This window comes from Lepidochelys olivacea, assembly GCF_965140295.1.
Source record: "Lepidochelys olivacea isolate rLepOli2 genome assembly, chromosome: 8".
Classification (NCBI taxonomy): Eukaryota; Metazoa; Chordata; order Testudines; family Cheloniidae; genus Lepidochelys; species Lepidochelys olivacea.
This window is the reverse complement of record NC_140418.1, coordinates 41566273-41585988: the sequence shown is the minus strand read 5'-3', so window position 1 is coordinate 41585988 and position 19716 is coordinate 41566273. Positions and strand designations below refer to the sequence as shown.

At 47.1% G+C, this 19716-nt stretch overlaps 1 protein-coding gene across 5 annotated transcripts in view; it reads right to left on the bottom strand.

Moving 5' to 3' along the window:
- Positions 1-19716, bottom strand: part of ATF6 (activating transcription factor 6) — a 419899-nt gene that overhangs the window by 332871 nt on the left and 67312 nt on the right. For all 5 annotated transcript variants that reach the window (XM_084636803.1, XM_084636800.1, XM_084636801.1 and 2 more), the window contains exons 8-9: positions 13778-13963; positions 11910-12001 (exon numbers count right to left, since the gene is read on the bottom strand). In XM_084636803.1, coding sequence (XP_084492929.1) covers positions 11910-12001; positions 13778-13963 — 278 coding nt within the window. The remainder of the gene's footprint in view (positions 1-11909; positions 12002-13777; positions 13964-19716) is intronic.

The following is a 19716-nucleotide window of genomic DNA, read 5'->3' as shown; positions in this document are numbered from 1 at the left end:
CGAACAGGAGCAGGTCTTATGCATTCCCTCTTCCTGGTCCTTCATATTTTCTTTTTAATGTCTTTCTACCAAAAGTGGGTGCACTTGAAAAATTTCTACCAGACTGAGAGATATTACTGGTTCTGCCAGCATTCCTCATTTTAAGTAAAGGGGCTCTCTCTCAATCCTGTAGAATCCTGGTGGACAAGGCCCTGAGGCCCCAGCTGGAGGCTTTGTGGCCCTGCCAAACCCCACCTCAGAAAAGGGCAGTAGAGAGGTCCTCCAAGTTGCCGAGAGCAGCTGTATGGCAAGCAGTCAATCAGGGCCCAGCAGGTCAGTATAAGATAAGCTGCAGCATGTGAATAGGTTCAGTTCCTTCCTAGAGCTGAAGTAGAGTGGATGGTGCTCCAGGCTTGCTGCTGGGACTCCACAAGAACAAGGCTCTGAGGTAAGGATGAAGAATGTGCAGGAGCCACATGAAGTGGCCCAGGGAATTATAGCAGCAATGCACTTTATTTCACAGAATCATAGAATATTAGGGTTGGAAGAGACCTCAGGAGGTCATCTAGTCCAATCCCCTGCTCAAAGCACAACCAACACCAACTAAATTATCGCAGCCAAGGCTTTGTCAAGCTGGACCTTAAAAACCTTTAAGGATGGAGATTTCACCACCTACCTAGGTAACCCATTCCAGTGCTTCACCACCCTCCTAATGAAATAGTGTTTCCTTAAGGGTACGTCTACAGTACGAAATTATTTCAAAATTATTCTATTCGAATTTTCAGAAGCTATTTTATACATTCGGTCTTGTGTGTCCCCACTAAAGCACGTGAAATCGGCAGACTGCATCCACAGTACCAAGGCTAGCATCGAATGTCAGAGTGGTGCACTGTGGGTTGCTATCCCTCAGTTCCCGCAGTCCCCGCCGCCCACTGGGTTAAGCTGCCAGTGCATGATGGGGCAAAAACATTCTCGCGGGTCTTTCTGGGTGTGCGTCATCAGAAAGTTACAGCAGAAAACGGTTTCACGCCTTTTTGGCGTGCAAATGCCATACTGCTTTCAGCAGACGGTGCACCACTGCTCTCCTGCTACTATGAATTCACCTCTCCAACTCCACTCTGCTCAGCCATTGTGAACCGAGAAGCACAGCTTCCGCCACCAACTCTGCTCTCCTGCTATTGCCATGCTTCTGAGCTTCTCCATGTTCTCTGTCCTGGGCTCCCACCTCCGTGAAAGCCACAGAAGACAACCGTTTTCCGCCGTTGTTCGGCTACCGTGAACCAAACGGCACAGCTTCCGCCGCCAACTCTGCTCTCCTACATTTTGCACCCTATTTCTAGGATTACCCGTGCAGGTGCCATACCATGGAGCCCGATCAGATCTCCACTGCAGTTTTGACCATTGTAAATACCTCGTGCATTACCCAGCAGTATGTGCAAAACTGCAAAACCGGGCGAGGAAGCGACAACAGTGCGATTACTATAATGATGAGGACATGCACACAGACGGCACAGCATGTGGCGATTGGGAGATCATGGTGGCTTTGGGCCAGGTTCATGCCGTGGAATGCTGGGCCCGGGAAACAAGCACAGACTGGTGGGACCACATAGTGTTCCCAGTATGGGATGATTCCCAGTGGCTGCGAAACTTTCACATTCGTAGGGCCACTTTCATGGAACTTTGTGACTTGCTGTCCCCTGCCCTGAAGCGCAAAGATACCAAAATGACAGCAGCCCTCACAGTTGAGAAGCGAGTGGTCATAGCCCTGTGGAAGCCTGCAATGCCCGACAGCTACCGGTCAGTCAGGAATCAGTTTGTAGTGGGCAAATCTACTGTGGGGGCTGCTGTGCTGCAAGTAGCCAACGCAATCATTGACCAGCTGCTATCAAGGGTAGTGACTTTGGGAAACGTGTAGACCATTGTGGATGGCTTTAATGCGCTGGGGTTCCCTAACTGCGGCGGGGCGATAGACGGAACGCATATCCTTATCTTGGCCCCAGAACACCGGGGCTGCCAGTACGTAAACCGCAAGGGGTACTTTTCCATGGTGCTGCAAGCACTGGTGGATCACAAGGGACGTTTCACCAACATCAACGTGGGATGGCTGGGAAAGGTGCATGATGCTCGCATCTTCAGGAACTCTGGTCTGTTTGAACAGCTGAAGGAAGGAATTTACTTCCCAGACCAGAAAATTACTGTTGGGGATGTTGAAATGCCTATAGTTATCCTCGGGGACCCAGCCTAACCCTTAATGCCATGGCTCATGAAGCTGTACACAGGCACCCTGGACAGTAGTAAGGAGCAGTTCAACTACAGGCTGAGCAAGTGCAGAATGGTGGTAGAATGTGCGTTGGGATGTTTGAAAACGCGCTGACGCAGTTTACTAACTCAGTTAGATCTCAGCACAACCAATATTCCAATTGTAATTGCTGCTTGTTGTGCGCTCCAAATTATCTGTGAGAGTAAAGGGGAGATGTTTATGGTGGGGTGGGAGGTTGAGGCAACTTGCCTGGTGGCCAGTTTCACACAGCCAGACAACAGGGCGATTAGAAGAGCGCAGCAGGGCGCGCTGCACATCAGAGAAGCTTTGAAAGCCAGTTTCATGACTGGCCAGGGTACAGTGTGAGAGTTGTGTTTGTTTCTCTTAAAGTTATATACATAAGGAAATAAAGTCACAATTGTTTAAAAACCGTTCTTTACTACTTGTTGCACAAAACATTAAGAGAAATCAGAAGCTAGATGGGGGAAGGGAAGTATTGGGTTAGGGGGATGGAGGAGGAGGAGGGAAGGACAAATCCAGAAACCAAATCAAAATTTAGGATATGCCAGCTTTCTGCTGCTTGTGCAATTCTCTGGGGTTGAGTGTGTGGGTCCCCGTAGCCTCCGCCCCCGTGTTCTTGGGTGTCTGGGTGAGGAGGCTATGGAACTTGGGGAGGAGGGAGGGCGGTTATACAAGGGCTGCAGCGGCAGCCTGCGGTCTTGCTGCCTTTCCCGCATTAGATCCACCATACAGTGGAGCATGTCAGTTTGCTCCCCCATGAGCTTGACCATAGCATCCTGCCTGCTCTCATTGTGTGCATCCCTCCCTCTTCGTATTCATGTAACGCTTTATGCGATTCCGCAATTGTTTGCCTCCACACATTCAACTGGGCCCTATCAGTGCGGAAGGACTGCATGAGCTCAGCAAACATCTCATCCCGAGTTCGTTTTTTCCGCCTTCTAATCTGGACCAGCCTCTGGGACAGAGTAGATAGGGGCTGCATTGAAACATTTGCACCTGCTGAGGGAGGAGAAAAAGGGAGGGTAGTATTTTAAAAGATACATTTTAGAGAATAAAGGGGACACTCTTTCTCAGTGAAACAGGTAATTCATAGTACACAGCACATGTTCTTTCTGTACAAGGTCGCATTTTGCCTCCGATACTGAAATGCCTGCCACTTTGGTGTGAGTAAGCCATCACATGCGCCCAGGCAACAGAATTCAGCTTGCAGGCAACGGCCAGACAACAGAATTCAGCTTGCAGGCAGCCTGCGGGGTCTCTGGGATGATCGCTTCACACAACGCACCCCCCCCACACACACACACACACCGCGGGGCTCCGATGAGGCTCTGAGCAGGGATGAGCCCTTTAAACTAAACACGAACAGCCCAGCGCGGCTGGGTTTCCCCCCACCCCTCACTGCATGGCTCCGATCAAGCTCTCACTCACCAGAAGTGCTTTCTCCAGGGTCATGGTCTGGGAGCATGCTTTGGAAGTAGGGGGAAGCTATTGGCTCCAGCATTAAGAATAGTTCCTGGCTAGGAGGGAAAACGGATTCCCCACTTGCCGCCTGTGCACTGTCCTCCTCCTCCTCCTCCTCTTCGTCCTCCAAAAACTCATCCTCCTCGCTCCTTGCTACTCCCCCCTTGCAGGTGTCCACAGACAGTGGTGGGGTAGTGGTGGCGTCATCCCCCATAATTGCATGCAGCTCACGGTAGAAGCAGCATGTATGGGGCTGTGACCCAGAGCGCCCATTCGCCTCCCTGGCATTTTGGTACGCTTGCCTGAGCTCCTTGATTTATGTACGACACTGTTCTGTGTCCCTGGAGTAGCTGCTTTCTGTCATAGCCCTGGAGACTTTAGCATATGTATTTGCGTTCCTTTTTTTGGAACGTAGTTCTGCCATAACAGATTCGTCTCCCCAACATGCAATGAGATTCAGTACCTCCTGTTCGGACCATGCTGGAGCTCGTCTACGAATCCAGGACTGCGTGGTCTCTTGAAATGGTGGACTCTGCATGGTCGCCTGTGATGGTGGACTGCGCTGAGGGTCACCTGTGCTGATGGTGACCAAACAGGAAATTCAAAAGTTCCCGGGACTTTTACTGCCTACCTGGCAAGTGCATCAGAGTTCAGAGTGTTGTCCAGAGCGGTCACAAGGGAGCATTCTGGGATAGCTCCCGGAGGCCAATATCGTCGAATTGCATCCACAGTACCTGTAACTCAGAACTGCGATCTCGATTTTAGCGCGACTCCACTTCCGAGATGGAGTACAGAAATCGGAGTAAAGAGCCCTTTAAATCGAAAAAAATAGTTTGGTCGTGTGGACGGAACCAGTTTTATTTCGAGGTAACTCGGCTAATTCAAAAATAACCGCGTACTGTAGACCAAGCCTAATATCCAACCTAAACCTCCCGCACTGCAACTTGAGACCATTGCTTCTTGTTCTGTCATCTGCCACCACTGAGAACAGCCTAGCTCCATCCTCTCTGGAACCCCGCTTCAGGTAGTTGAAGGCTATCAGATCCCCCCCCTTCACTTCTCTTCTGCAGACTAAATAAGCCCAGTTCCCTCAGCCTCTCCTCGTAAGTCATGTGCCACAGCCCCCTAATCATTGTTGTTGCCCTCTGCTGGACTCTCTCCAATTTGCCCACATCCCTTCTGTAGTGGGGGGGGGGGGCGCAAAACTGGACACAATACTCCAGGTGTGGCCTCACAGTGCCAAATAGAGGGGAATAATCACTTCCCTCAATCTGCTGACAATGCTCCTACTAATACAGCCCAATATGCCATTGGCCTTCTTGGCAACAAGGGCACACTGCTGACTCATATCCAGCTTCTCGTCCTCTGTAATCCTCAGGTCCTTTTCTGCAGAACTGCTGCTTAACCAGTTGGTCCCCAGCCTGTGGTGGTGCATGGGATTCCTCCTTCCTAAGTGCAGGACTCTGCACTTGTCCTTGTTGAACCTCATCAGATTTCTTTTGGCCCAATCCTCCAATTTGTCTAGGTCACTCTGGACCCTATCACTACCCTCCAGCGTATCTACCTCTCCCCGCAGCTTAGTGTCATCTGCAAACTTGCTGAGGGTGCCATTAATTTAATTTGAGAGTGCAATTTAAAAGGACATTGTGGATGGCTGCTATGTATAGGATCCCAGGGCAAGGACCTGGAGTAGAGGGTGGGCCTGGGTACCCAGCCACTGGTAAAATGGCCTAGATTTTGAGGCACCCCAGAAGGAGAACTGAACTGTAGTGGCCTAGCTTAAGAGCTGGGGCCAGAAAGGCCCCGGGAGGGCGAAGACACTGCCTCCAGCGAAGGAGCCCTGAGGTACTGCTCTGTTGCAGAGCAGGGACAAACTGAGAGACATCAGAGAAGGCACTGAGAGAGGCCCCTGAGGGACTTGTATCCTGAAAGGGGTTTGTGTTGCTTTTATCGCACAGACTGTGTATGAGTTTCCCAGAGGGCTGAGTCACCAAAGACCCACTACAAACAGAGAGAGAGTGCAGGCACACGCACTTGGCCAGGGGACACTTGTGAGAGATGAGTGCAACCCTGTTACACCTTCCAAGCAGAAGAATATTTTTATGTGCATTCTCTCTCCAGGGTGGAGATTTTTGGGGTAATTAAAAAACAAACCCACCAAAGAAAGCCATCCAAACACCCCAAACTGACATTCAAACTTAGAGACACAGCCAGAATTATTCCCAAACCCTCATAGCACAAAGGCAGCAATTACTTCAGTCCCACAAAAACATTTGTTCTTAGAACTTTTAAACTCTCAGAACAGAGCAGTACCTTGTCTTGTAACCATTATTTTTCCAGTTCTATAGCACATTTCACCCTGAAAGATCCAAAAGCAATTTATAAACTATGCAACCATTACCTAATTCATGGCTAACAGCTGCTGTGTTCCATGCTAAACGGCACATAGCAACTCCACATGCCAATTTAGGAGAGGAAGTAGAAAACCCTGTGCAACTGAAACTACACTGAGATTTAAGGAGGCAGAAAGTAATTAGCCAAACTGGAAGTGTTGCCAGGGCACCTGAATTAGCTTCCCTACTGCTATAGACAATGCCATGGGCTCTTCAATCACAAGTGGTCAGGAGCTCAGCTTTATGCAGTAATGGTGTGATCTCCTATATCACAACCCATTGCTTCCCAAAGTACCTATACTTTCTTTGGATATCTCCCATTCCTGCACTCATTAGCCCCAATGCTTATCTTGTAATATCTGAAAGAATCACTGTCTGAAAAGGCAGGACATAAGAATTTTAAAGGACTTGTTTTACTTCTCTATAACCCGCCTGGGTTTTATGTAGACTAGATTATAATAAATCCATTCATTGTATTTTCAGTTGCTGGGTGAAAAGTGTAGTTTAAATTAATACAAAATTGCAGAAATCCACATAGTGGGCTCTATGTAAAACACCTATAAAGTTCCACAAAAGCCAGAAAATCCACCAATTGTTCTGTGCTTATAAAATAAAGCCCATGAGCATTTCCATGGCATATACTCACACTCACAGTCACAAAAGAACTAACTTCATTTGGTCAAACATTCAAGGCACAAAAACAAGTAGTGTAGGTCCAAATTTTATGTACCAGTGGAAAATGTGTATTTTCAGAGTTTTAAAAATCAGTGTAAATGAGGTGGTTTGAAGATCAATACAGGTTTTAAACCTTTCTCTGCAGTGTCTGAATCACAAATATAACTGATGTGCAGCAAACTGGGCTTAATATCAGAAATAAGCAAAACTGTCCTGTCCAGTTTCACTGCCGACACTGAGGGAAGTGAAGGCGAAGACAGATAGCATCAATACTGGCAAGTCATTTAGAGTTTAATGCCCTTTCAGTTTAAACAATTTTGCTGGTGTCAGTAAACATTTTGTTTTCAAATATAGGATCATCTTGGCAGTATCCTTTTAAGAAAATCCAGATTTTTCTAATCTCTCTCTCTTACATTAAGAGGGATTTTTCATGTACTGAACAGGAACATACACAGTATACAGCAACTGGAGGTCTACTGTAATGCTCCATCTGGGGAGCAGGAAGGAGTTCCACAAAGGACAGAGCCCTACTTTCCAAAGCCAGGTTTAGTGAACAGGGATGTAAGTACCAGAATCCGTCCCCCTCTCCCCCCAAAAACCAGCTTTGTTTTTTTCTCCATTATGCTAAAGACTTATTTATAACAGACCTGGGAGGGAGTGGAATCATAGAATAGAATATCAGGGTTGGAAGGGACCCCAGAAGGTCATCTAGTCCAACCCCCTGCTCAAAGCAGGACCAATTCCCAGTTAAATCATCCCAGCCAGGGCTTTGTCAAGCCTGACCTTAAAAACCTCTAAGGAAGGAGATTCTACCACCTCCCTAGGTAACGCATTCCAGTGTTTCACCACCCTCTTAGTGAAAAAGTTTTTCCTAATATCCAATCTAAACCTCCCCCACTGCAACTTGAGACCATTACTCCTCGTTCTGTCATCTGCTACCATTGAGAACAGTCTAGAGCCATCCTCTTTGGAACCCCCTTTCAGGTAGTTGAAAGCAGCTATCAAATCCCCCCTCATTCTTCTCTTCTGCAGGCTAAACAATCCCAGCTCCCTCAGCCTCTCCTCATAACTCATGTGTTCCAGTCCCCTAATCATTTTTGTTGCCCTTCGCTGGACTCTCTCCAATTTATCCACATCCTTCTTGAAGTGTGGGGCCCAAAACTGGACACAGTACTCCAGATGAGGCCTCACCAATGTCAAATAGAGGGGAACGATCACGTCCCTCGATCTGCTCGCTATGCCCCTACTTATACAGCCCAAAATGCCATTGGCCTTCTTGGCAACAAGGGCACACTGCTGACTCATATCCAGCTTCTCGTCCACTGTCACCCCTAGGTCCTTTTCCGCAGAACTGCTGCCTAGCCATTTGGTCCCTAGTCTGTAGCTGTGCATTGGGTTCTTCCGTCCTAAGTGCAGGACCCTGCACTTATCCTTATTGAACCTCATCAGATTTCTTTTGGCCCAATCCTCCAATTTGTCTAGGTCTTTCTGTATCCTATCCCTCCCCTCCAGCGTATCTACCACTCCTCCCAGTTTAGTATCATCCGCAAATTTGCTGAGAGTGCAATCCACACCATCCTCCAGATCATTTATGAAGATATTGAACAAAACCGGCCCCAGGACCGACCCTTGGGGTACTCCACTTGATACTGGCTGCCAACTAGATATGGAGCCATTGATCACTACCCGTTGAGCCCGACAATCTAGCCAGCTTTCTACCCACCTTGTAGTGCATTCATCCAGCCCATACTTCCTTAACTTGCTGACAAGAATACTGTGGGAGACCGTGTCAAAAGCTTTGCTAAAGTCAAGAAACAATACATCCACTGCTTTCCCTTCATCCACAGAACCAGTAATCTCATCATAAAAGGCGATTAGATTAGTCAGGCATGACCTTCCCTTGGTGAATCCATGCTGGCTGTTCCTGATCACTTTCCTCTCATGCAAGTGCTTCAGGATTGATTCTTTGAGGACCTGCTCCATGATTTTTCCAGGGACTGAAGTGAGGCTGACTGGCCTGTAGTTCCCAGGATCCTCCTTCTTCCCTTTTTTAAAGATTGGCACTACATTAGCCTTTTTCCAGTCATCCGGGACTTCCCCCGTTCGCCACGAGTTTTCAAAAGATAATGGCCAATGGCTCTGCAATCACAGCCGCCAATTCCTTCAGCACTCTCGGATGCAACTCGTCCGGCCCCATGGACTGGTGCACGTCCAGCTTTTCTAAATAGTCCCTAACCACCTCTATCTCCACAGAGGGCTGGCCATCTATTCCCCATTTTGTGATGCCCAGCGCAGCAGTCTGGGAGCTGACCTTGTTAGTGAAAACACAGGCAAAAAAAGCATTGAGTACATTAGCTTTTTCCACATCCTCTGTCACTAGGCTGCCTCCCTCATTCAGTAAGGGGCCCACACATTCCTTGGCTTTCTTCTTGTTGCCAACATACCTGAAGAAACCCTTCTTGTTACTCTTAACATCTCTGGCTAGCGGCAGCTCCAGGTGCGATTTGGCCCTCCTGATAACATTTCTACATGCCCAAGCAATATTTTTATACTCTTCCCTGGTCATATGTCCAACCTTCCACTTCTTGTAAGCTTCTTTTTTATGTTTAAGATCCGCTAAGATTTCACCATTAAGCCAAGCTGGTCGCCTGCCATATTTACTATTCTTTCGACTCATCGGGATGGTTTGTCCCTGTAACCTCAACAGGGATTCCTTGAAATACAGCCAGCTCTCCTGGACTCCTTTCCCCTTCAAGTTAGTCCCCCAGGGGATCCTGGCCATCCGTTCCCTGAGGGAGTCGAAGTCTGCTTTCCTGAAGTCCAGGGTCCGTATCCTGGAGTTCTTTCCCGATCCCTCACTCTGTGACCACTGGGTGTTCTACCAAAAGACCTTCACTTGCTCCCTTGGCTATCTACATTAATTTAAATTCCCAGCTTAAAAAGCAATAGCGCATATGCTTTATGTTCAACTGGACATTGTTTGGTCCACAGGCAACTAGTGAATCAAAGGGAATTCACAACATTCTCTCTGCAGCATTGCTTTCTTGTTCTGATGGGAATTTTGTACATCAGATTATCAGAAAAGACTAAACAGTTTGGACTATAACTTACACATCCAGGAGCCTGGCCCTGCTGTAATGAGGAATGTGCCCATGACGGAGAAGGAAAACAAGAGGAACTCACAAGTTTAAGCCATGCCTACTGTGACTCTTTATGGGGAAGCACCCAAGAGCCAGACAAAAGTTCCATGATAATAGAACAAATACATTAGTATATGCTCATGGGAGGATTCTGCGCTACTGCGCATGCACAGAATGTATATCCCCTGAAGATTTCTTTGCTTCCCTGCAGAAAAATGACTTCCTCATGGGGAAGCAAAGGGAAGCCACAAGAGCGGTCATGTGCTCCTCCCCAGCAGTATGTTTTGGGTGCCCAGGGCAGGTGGCAGAGAGGTAGGGGCCTCTGGGGCAGGGGGCTGGGGAAGACCCAGCTGGTGGCTCCTACCCTGTGGGCTCAGCTGCTAGTCCTGGCTGGGCTGGGGAGGACGGGACTTCCTCTCTCCCGGCATGGCATCCAGAGCCGGGTCAGACCCACCCCTAGGTTTCTTCTCCCAGCTGCAGGAAACTCTGCAAACTGCCTCTTCTCTCTCTCCTCCCCCGCCCTGCTTCCTGCACCCATTGCTCTTCAGCTGTACAGGGAGCTGCTCCCCTATGCATGCAGACCCCCTCATACCCAGACCCTCCTGCCGAGCCTTACCTCCCCCGCACTCAGAACCCCCTGATGAGCCCCACTTCACCTGGACCACCCCAACAAGCCACCCACACACAGATCCCACCCCACCAAGCCCCAACCAGCTGCATGCGGAGTCCTACTCCCCCAGCATCTGGACCCCCCACTAAGCCCCAACATCCAGACCCCCTGCCAAGCTCTATCCCCCCAACCCCCCCCTCTTGCTTAGCCCCAACCACCTTCACCTGGAGCCCCCTGCAGAGTCCCATTACTATTGCACCAAGAACCCCTCAACAAGCCCCTGTGCATCCAGATCCCCCACTGAGCTGGTCACACAGATTGCTCTGCACAGAACCCTCTCAACCCACATCTGGATACCCCACACTAAGCACCTCTACACTTGGATCCTGCCTTGCTCAGTCTGTCTGCCCACAGCTGGTGCACCTGGCAAAGAGGGGAAGAACCCTGGGGTGTTTCTGGGGCAGGCACAGTCCTTGCCCTGTGTCAGGGTTGTGTGCAGCCTCACTGCTGAGTCTGTGTACTGGGGGAAAGAGGGGTGGGACCTGCACAGTGATCTCCCACTTCTGTGCAGCCAGTGGCCTGTGCTCCCCAGTGTCATACTGGAACCTCCACATTTATTTGACAAATAAAATTTGCAGAATTTTAAAATATTGTGTGCAGAATTTTTAATTTTTTTGGCACAGAATGTCCTCAGGAGTAATTATTTTGTTTCTAAACTAACTCCAGCTGCTCAGCTGAAAGGGATGCTGACACAAGAGCCAAATTTTAAGACTGACTGTATCAAAGTCAAGGAGCAAGAGACAACGGGATTTTTTTCCCCCCAAAAAAGAGGGGGAAATGGGGTTTCACAAAAACTAAGGGTTTTTTTTTGTGTGTGAGAACTTGTCATTTGATTTTTTTTAAATTGTTTTGAATTGAGATTTTCACTTGTTTTTGAAAACCAAAATCATTTTGAAACTTGGGATTTATTTTCTCCCCTTTTTATCACTGAATGCAAGAGAGTAAATTATATCAAGAGATCCTCCCCATCCCTTTTTCAACTATTACTTTTCAAAGCTTCTCCAACTTTCAAAAATTGAGAGTGGAGAAAGAAAAGGGGGTGGGGGGGAATTGGAATACACCCCCACCCCACCCCCAGTATCATTCACTGTTACATTACGTGGTAACAAGTCAACTACTGAGAAGCTCTCTTAGCGTGGAAGATAGCAAAAAACTATGCTGTGAGTCCATGGCCTCCCACCACCAGACAGACAGTATTAAAGATCCAGGTAGAAATTAACTGGTGGTGGGGAGGAGATAATCAAGACGATGGAGTTAAATCAATAATTAATTCTATTGTTGTAGGGAGAGGATGGAGGAAGGCAACTTACCTAAGTGGGCCATAGTTCAACATTACAAAGGCCAATATCACCATCACACACACAGCTCTTCTCTTTGGAGAAGGGATTTTAAGATTCTGGTTCTAAACAGGGAGACAGAGCGCACATACAGTGTAAGTGAGGGTTTAAAAACACAAATGCATTTCAGACATTCTAACTCCTGTTGTTTCCTTTTATATTAAGGATGACTTGCAAAGCGTAAAACTTCAGAGGTAAAAATGAGCTTCCCCTTTTTCATAAAGATGTATGAGTGCAGTCAGACCTATTTAAAAATATATCTAGTCTTTTTTTACATTCCATTCAAGTCCCATCTACCAAATTTTCTATGGACAACTGAAGAACCAATAGATTTACAACAAGGAATTAAAACTAAGGCTATCTGCCTCCTATCACCATAGTATCAACACCTCACAGTCTGTAATATATTAATCCTTTCCCCCTCCCCACCCCCTTGAAACAGGGCAGTCCTATTATCCCCATTGTACAGATGGAAAGATGAGGTCCAGAGTGACTTCCCCAAAGCCATCAGGGAGTCTGTGGCAGAGATGGGAATGAACCCATTTCTCCTAAGGTATGTCTACATTGGCAGTTGAACGACAAACCTTTTGTCTTTCAGAGGTGTTAACCTCCCCCACCCACTGCCAAAAAAAACCCCCACAATTTTTCCATGATGAGCACCAGAGTGAACAGCATGAATGCCACTTGTTGGGGGTGGAAGTTTTATGTCAGCAGGAGAGCCAACAAACAGCGGCTACGCTGCATGACTTCTAGCAGCATGGCTGTAGCGAAACAGCCATGTCACTAAAAGCTGTGTAGTGTAGACAAAATTGAGGAAAGGGAGACCTTTCCAGGCCTTCTTCACACATTTAGATACTACAAAGGCCAGTCTAACACTTGCTTTTTCAGCCCCTCTTTCAGTCACCTTTAATGGGTTTGATCTGAAATAAAGACACCTTGCTGGAGCATGAGGTATTTAAGGAAGTCTCCAGAATAATCTCTTTTCCGCAGACAGTTGCTAAAGGAAACTGAAGTGAATTATAATGGGAATTATGTAGCAGGGTTAACATTTGGAAGCTATCGCACAGAAATCTGCAATCCTGAAATTGTCCTGCAGATCGTTTCTCCCTTCTTCCATGCCAGCGAAAGTAGAGGCTCCTACCAGTGCTGCTCCTGCACACAGCATGTCCAAGCAGGAGAAAAAAGGGAAACTGACTAGGACTGTCACTTGGTTTCCTTCTGCTGCAGTTATTGCTTGAGAAGCAGAAACACCCTCCCAATCATGTGGGGAAAGAAGAACAAAGAGCAGCATAGGGATGGAGTGACAATTTTTAAATCAAGATTGGGTGTTTTTCTAAAAAGATATGCTCTAGAACTAAGTCCTATGGCCTAAGTCCTATAGGATAGACCAGATAATCACAGTGGCCCCTTCTAGCATCACTCTAGGCTTCTATGCCAACAATTCTGAATGAGGGCATGGAGGGAGCATAACTGCATGTGAGAAGCACATCACTTAATTTAGTGTGGAGTTTCGTTCAAATACCAATTTAATTAACAATGGTAATTAGCTGTGTAAGTAAACAAACGTAATTCAGAAATGATGCATCTAGCAGTGCATCTAGACAGCATGCTGACATGGGGACTCTGGCTCCAGACCAGCGGGTGAGGGAAAAGGAAGGGGGAAAATGATGAACATGTGCATTATTTTAAACTAATAGCCGACAGAGGTCCGTAACAGCCATCCCTATTGCCCCCAGTTGTTGGCACATGCCATTATGATGCCTGTACCAACACAAGTTCATTACCATGCTGTTCTAAACAAATCACTGCATGGATTTCGTCCTTCCACAAACACTTCTTACCTCTAACACCAATTCATCCAGCTGCCTCTTCAGTGAACCATTCTCTCTCTTGAGCTGCTCATTCTCCAGCAAGGCAGCCTTCAGCCTGGCCTCCAGCCCCAACATGTATTCCTTCTTCTTCCTGCGTGACTGGCAGGCTGACTCCCGGTTTTTGATCATGCGCTGCTGTCTTCTCAGGAGGTTACTCTAGATGGGGACCAAGCAGTCCGGTTAAAATGGGGAACCCTAACCTACATGCACATTGGTCATCTCATACACAATTTCTGCTCTGCCACTTTTTCAGCCAACTGAGCACTTCTATCCAAAAGTTCCTAATGTGTTGATCATTGCAGCATCTAGTCTCTTATCAGGTTACACCCCCAAGAATTAGCTCACAAAGGGAATGAAAGAATTATGTCCCAATTTCTTCTCTTCTCTGACCTGTACTTTCATATTTCCTTGGCACAAACTGGTTCCCACCATATACAGGAGTGCAGAACAACTGCTGTGCTTGTGCAGCAATGTGCTTGTCCAGCAAATGATTTTTAGGGACCAATTTATGAGGAAAGGTAAAGAACTTAACATGCACAGCTTGTAAAAATCTTGACTAAGACGGGACACAGTCAAAAACTATAGTGATTATATGCCTTACAGCATACTGTAACCAACAGGTATGAGCATCAAACAGGCAGGATTGCGCACGGTGGTATTGGGAGGATGAAGAGCAACAGAATGAAATTAAAGAAAATGTAGCCTCAATGTCAGGAAATTTTTAAATAGTGACTTTAACTCATGAGATTTCTACCAGTCCCCTTGGGATACTATTTCAGGGGCTATTTAAAACTGGACTGAACAAGGCACTGGTAAATAAACTCTTGCGTTTGCAGGCAACAACCTTGCACTGCATTGCAGGGGAAGTTTCTTTCTATTGCCTTCAATTTTCGTTTATAACCTAAAGCCTAAGAATTTATCCTTCCAAACTCTGGGCCTGATTCTCATTTACACTAAGTCCCATTTACTGAACCAAATGAGTTGCCAACGGAGGGACTGAACAGGCAGGAAGAGAAGCAGGAAAAGCCAACAGAGGACAGGATTTTAAAAAGTACAGAGTGGTTGACCATGTCAAAGGTCAAGGAGGATGAGAATGGAGGCCTTGCTGCTCTTTAATTTAGCAGTTTGTTCCAGCACCTTCTCTCTCAACATCCCAACCTGACACTAGACACTGCTTCAACTGGAATAAAACCAAGCACAGAAACATTTCCATTGATCAATTTAATAAAAATATAAATTTGACACCTAAGCTGACCTGAAAGCACCCTGTTAAAGACAAGAACGGTCATGGTCCACACTAGCATTATCTGGAGTTAGTTTGCCTTAACAAATCTTCCATTGAGTTTCTTTTCTGCATAGGCTAGGAATGGGAACTGTGTTCTTGCTTTATCATGGAGACGCATAGTTAAAGATAAGGAACAACTTCCAATAAACCACAACAGGGTCTGTATTGTTGTTACATTTGTATCGGCCTGGAGTGCAGTGGAGACATACAAGACTGAAAGCTAATTGTTTTCATCCACCTGAAGAGTACTCCAATAGCCTAATAATGGACACACTAGTGGCTTACAACTGTTAGAGTATTAAAAAGGCACATAATTTATTAAAAAGGAATAGAATTTGAATAATTTTGGGAGTAGGGGTTTGTGAAAATCAGTAGAATGATAAAAGAATAGCAGAGTCCGTAAACTCTGCAAGCCAGAAAGCTTTGGTTGAGGCAAATACAAGAGACAAAGTTAAGGTTATTTGTGGCCACTTTAAGTTTCCTTCTTGCAGATAACTGTCTCATAACTACAGTATTTTGCTGTGCAGCATTTGCAGCTAATTTTCCTTGCAGACACTGACAGTCATTCTATCATTCTGAAGAAGCCACGTGGCTCACATTTCACTATTCTTCTTCATGATATTACAGCAGGGTTACAGAGACCAAGAAAACAAGCTACAATGCACTAAGGTTTTGGCTTCTCTCCCTGCTGATCTAATTGCGTTCTGTAAAGATCATTTATAATATGGATAGTCTGCTGCCACTGACACAATCCTGTGAAAATTAAGCTGTGTGTACTTATTCCAACTTCTTGGAGGGGGGGGTATTTTTTTAATGTTCTCTGTAAGCATTGAGCTTTGTGCACAAACACGTTTCTGGTCACTGCTGACTCTTTTCAGATACTGCAAAACACATTAGATCTTACAAGCATATAAAGCCTTTTAAGAAAACAGGGTTTTAGATAAGCAAGGCATTTGGATATGATATAGTCTGGAGGCTGAGAGCGCTTCAACTACCCAGAGTCCAGATAATCAGTATTATATTGGAAATGTAAGATCATCGACATATTCCACATTCACACAGTAGTTGATGGACGATAGATCCATCAATGGTAATCAGCCAAGATGGTTCGGGATGCAACCTCATGCTCTGGGTTTCCCTAAATCTCTGACTGCCAGAAGCTGGGACTGGATGACAGGGTATGGATCACTCAATAAGTTGGTGTGTTCTATTCATTCCCTTGGAAGCACATGGCACCATTCACTGTCAAAAGAGAGAATACTGTGCTGGATGGAGCAATGGTCTGACCCAGTATAGCCATTCTTTTTGTACGTATAACTGGCACTATTTTTTCCAATGTTTGCATTTATCAACACTGAATTTCATCTGCCATTTTGTTGCCCAGTCACCCAATTCATAGAATCATAGAATATCAGGATTGGAAGGGACCTCAAGAGGTCATCTAGTCCAACCCCCTGCTCAAAGCAGGACCAATCCCCAATTTTTGTCCCAGATCCCTAAATGGCCCCCTCAACGATTGAACTCACAACCCTGGGTTTAGCAGGCCAATGCTCAAACCACTGAGCTATCTCCCTACCACCTTGGTAACTCTTCTCAGTCAGCTTTGGACTTAACTATCTTAATTAATTTTGCATAGTCTGCAAATTTTGTTAACTCACAACAGCCCACATTCCAGATCGTTTATGAATATGCTGAACTATACAATAATTTTTTGACTCATAGCAGACATTCAGAACATGCCAAAACTTAAACACTAGAATTAACGGCTCAACCACATATTAAAGAGCTACATATAATGTCATATGTCTTGTATATTTTCTTTTAAAAAGAAGTCCAAAATAAGTATGGGAAAGTTTTCCCCCTAAATAGTGTTTTTTTACAACACTAATAACTAGGCTCATATTGTCCTCTCATCTTCAAAGTTACCTACAAAATTCAAGCACTTTACAAACTGAAGTTGCCATTTCAAATTAGTCCTACAAATAATACTGTTCTGAGCAAACTTTAAGCCCCTAACACGTGACATCTGGCACTGCCTTAACCATGTGCTCACTACCACTCCACATAATGTGGTAGGAATGTCCCACAGGACAATTATTCTGCTAACAAGTTATGGAAAAAATGGTTGGCCACCTTTTGTCACTGTTGTTCTTCAAGATGTATTGCTCATGTCCATTCCATTCTTGGTGTGTGCACGCCCATGTGTGCGGTCATTGGAGATTTTTGCCTTAGCAACAGGCATAGGGCCGGGAAGGTGCCACCTTGAGTGCCGCACTCACGCGCTGGTATTTCAGGCGCCGCCGGCCCTATGCTGTCTCAGTTCCTTCTTGCCAACAGCTCCGACAGAGGAGCAGGAGGGTGGGTAATGGAATGGACATGAGCAACACATCTCGAAGAACAATAGTTACGAAAGGTGGGTTACCATTTTTTCTTCTTCAAGTGCTTGCTCATGTCAATTCCATTCTAGGTGACTCACAAGCAGTATCAATGGAGGTGGACTCGGAGTTCACAGTCTTGCAGCACTGCTCTGCCAAAGTCAGCGTCGTCTCAAGCCTGCTGGGTCAGCGTGTAATGCGATGCAAATGTGTGGATGATGACCAGGTAGCGGCCCAACAGATCTCTTGGATCAGTACCTGTGCCAGGAAGGCTGCCGATTGATGCCTGTGCCCTAGTTGAGTGTGCCGTCACAATCACCAGCTGAGGCACCTTCGCCAGCTTATAACAGTAGCAGATGCAGGCTGTGATCCAGGGCGAAATCCTCTGAGCAGACACTGGGCGACATTTCATCCTGTCTGCCACAGCAAAGAACAATTGCATTGACTTATGGAATGGCTTCGTTCTACTTATGTAGAATGCCAGCACCCTCCTGATGTCCAGGGTGTGAAGCCTGCGTTCCTCATCCAACGCATGGGGATTTGGACAGAAGACTGACAAGTATGAAACTGAGAAACAAACTTGGGCAGAAATGCTGGATGCAGGTGCAGCTGGACATTGTCCTTGTAGAAGACTGTATAGGGTGGCTCCGAGGTGAGCGCCCTGATCTCAGACATCCTGCGGGCCAGTGTTGTTGCAACCAGGAACAAAACCTTTCAGGAGAGAAGCAGGAGGGAGCAGGAAGCCAGAGACTCAAAGGGAGACCTCATAGCTTTGACAGCACAAGATTCAGGTCCCGGGAGGAACCGGGCCCCAGATGTGTAAATAGAGGAGCTCCAGACCCTTCAAAAACCACACTGTCATAGGATCTGCGAAGAGAGACCTGCCTTGGAATGGAGAATGCAATGCTGAAATGGTGGCCAGATGGACTTTGATCAAAGAGAGGGACAACCCTTCAAGTTTGAGGTGCAGCAGATAATCCAATATATCCTGCAGCGAGGCCTACTCGGCCCAAAGAGGCTGCTCCAAGACCCAGCACACAAAACTCTTCCATTTAGCCAGGTAGGTTGCCCTGGTAGAGGAGTTCCTGCCACAGCAAGACCTGCTGAACACGGGTCGAGCATGCCCGCTCATCTGCGCTTAGCCATGCAGTAGCCAAGCTGTCAAGTGCAGCGCTGCCAGGTTCCGGTGCTGGAGATTGCCGTGGTTCTGGGACAGCAGATCCGACCAAAGAGGCAGTAGAAGAGGGGTGGCTGCCGAAAGGCTCAGCAACATGCTGAACCAGTGCTGATAGGACAGGGCCATGCGGGAGCTACTAGGATAATCATCGCTCTGTCCTGCTTGACTTTCATGAGGACCATGTGAATTAACAGCACTGGCAGGAAGGCATACATCAGCACTCCTGACCATGGAATGAGGAAGGCGTCCGCAAGGGAATCTCTGTCCAGACACTGAATAGAACAGAATACATGGCGCTTTCTGTTCTGCCTGGACGCAAATAGGTCCACCTGGAGAGTCCCCCACCTCTGGAAGATTATGTTGACCACCTCCAGATGGAACAACAATTCATGGCAAGACAAGAAGGACCTGCTGAGGTGATCTGCGACCAGATGAATGGCATGCTGGACACAAAAGTCCCGAAGACTGAGCACCTCCTGACAAAGGGCCGAGGACCTGGCACCACCCTGTCCGTTGATGTAATACATTGATGTAATACTGTCCGTTAGGACCTGCACCCCCTTGCCTTCCAGGTGAGGCAAGAATTCCCAGCAGGCCAAGTGAACCACCCTGAGCTTGCTGACGTTGATATGGAGGGCGAGATCATCCCGCAGGCAGTGGCCCAGGGTGCTCACCTCACCCAGGTCAGCTCCCCAGCCCAGATCTGAATCTTCGGAAACCAGGGTCAACGACGGGGACGGGGTCACGAAGTGAACTCCCTGCAGCACCGACTTGGGGTCCTACCACCAATGCAGGGATCATAGGATGTGGTTCAGCACCCTGACCACCCGGTCCAGCCCATGTCTGCTGGGAATATAGACCAAGGCCAGCCATGCTTGCAGAGGCCGTAGATGGAGTCGAGCATGGGTGACCACATATATGCACATTACCACATGGCCCATCAGACGTAGGCAGGTGTGGGCCGTAGTGAGCAGGTGCTTCTTTAAAGGGGAGATCAAGTCTGACACGGCCTGAAAATACGCTTCCAGAAGGAAGGCTCTGGCTCGCGTGGAGTCAGGGACCGCCCCGATGA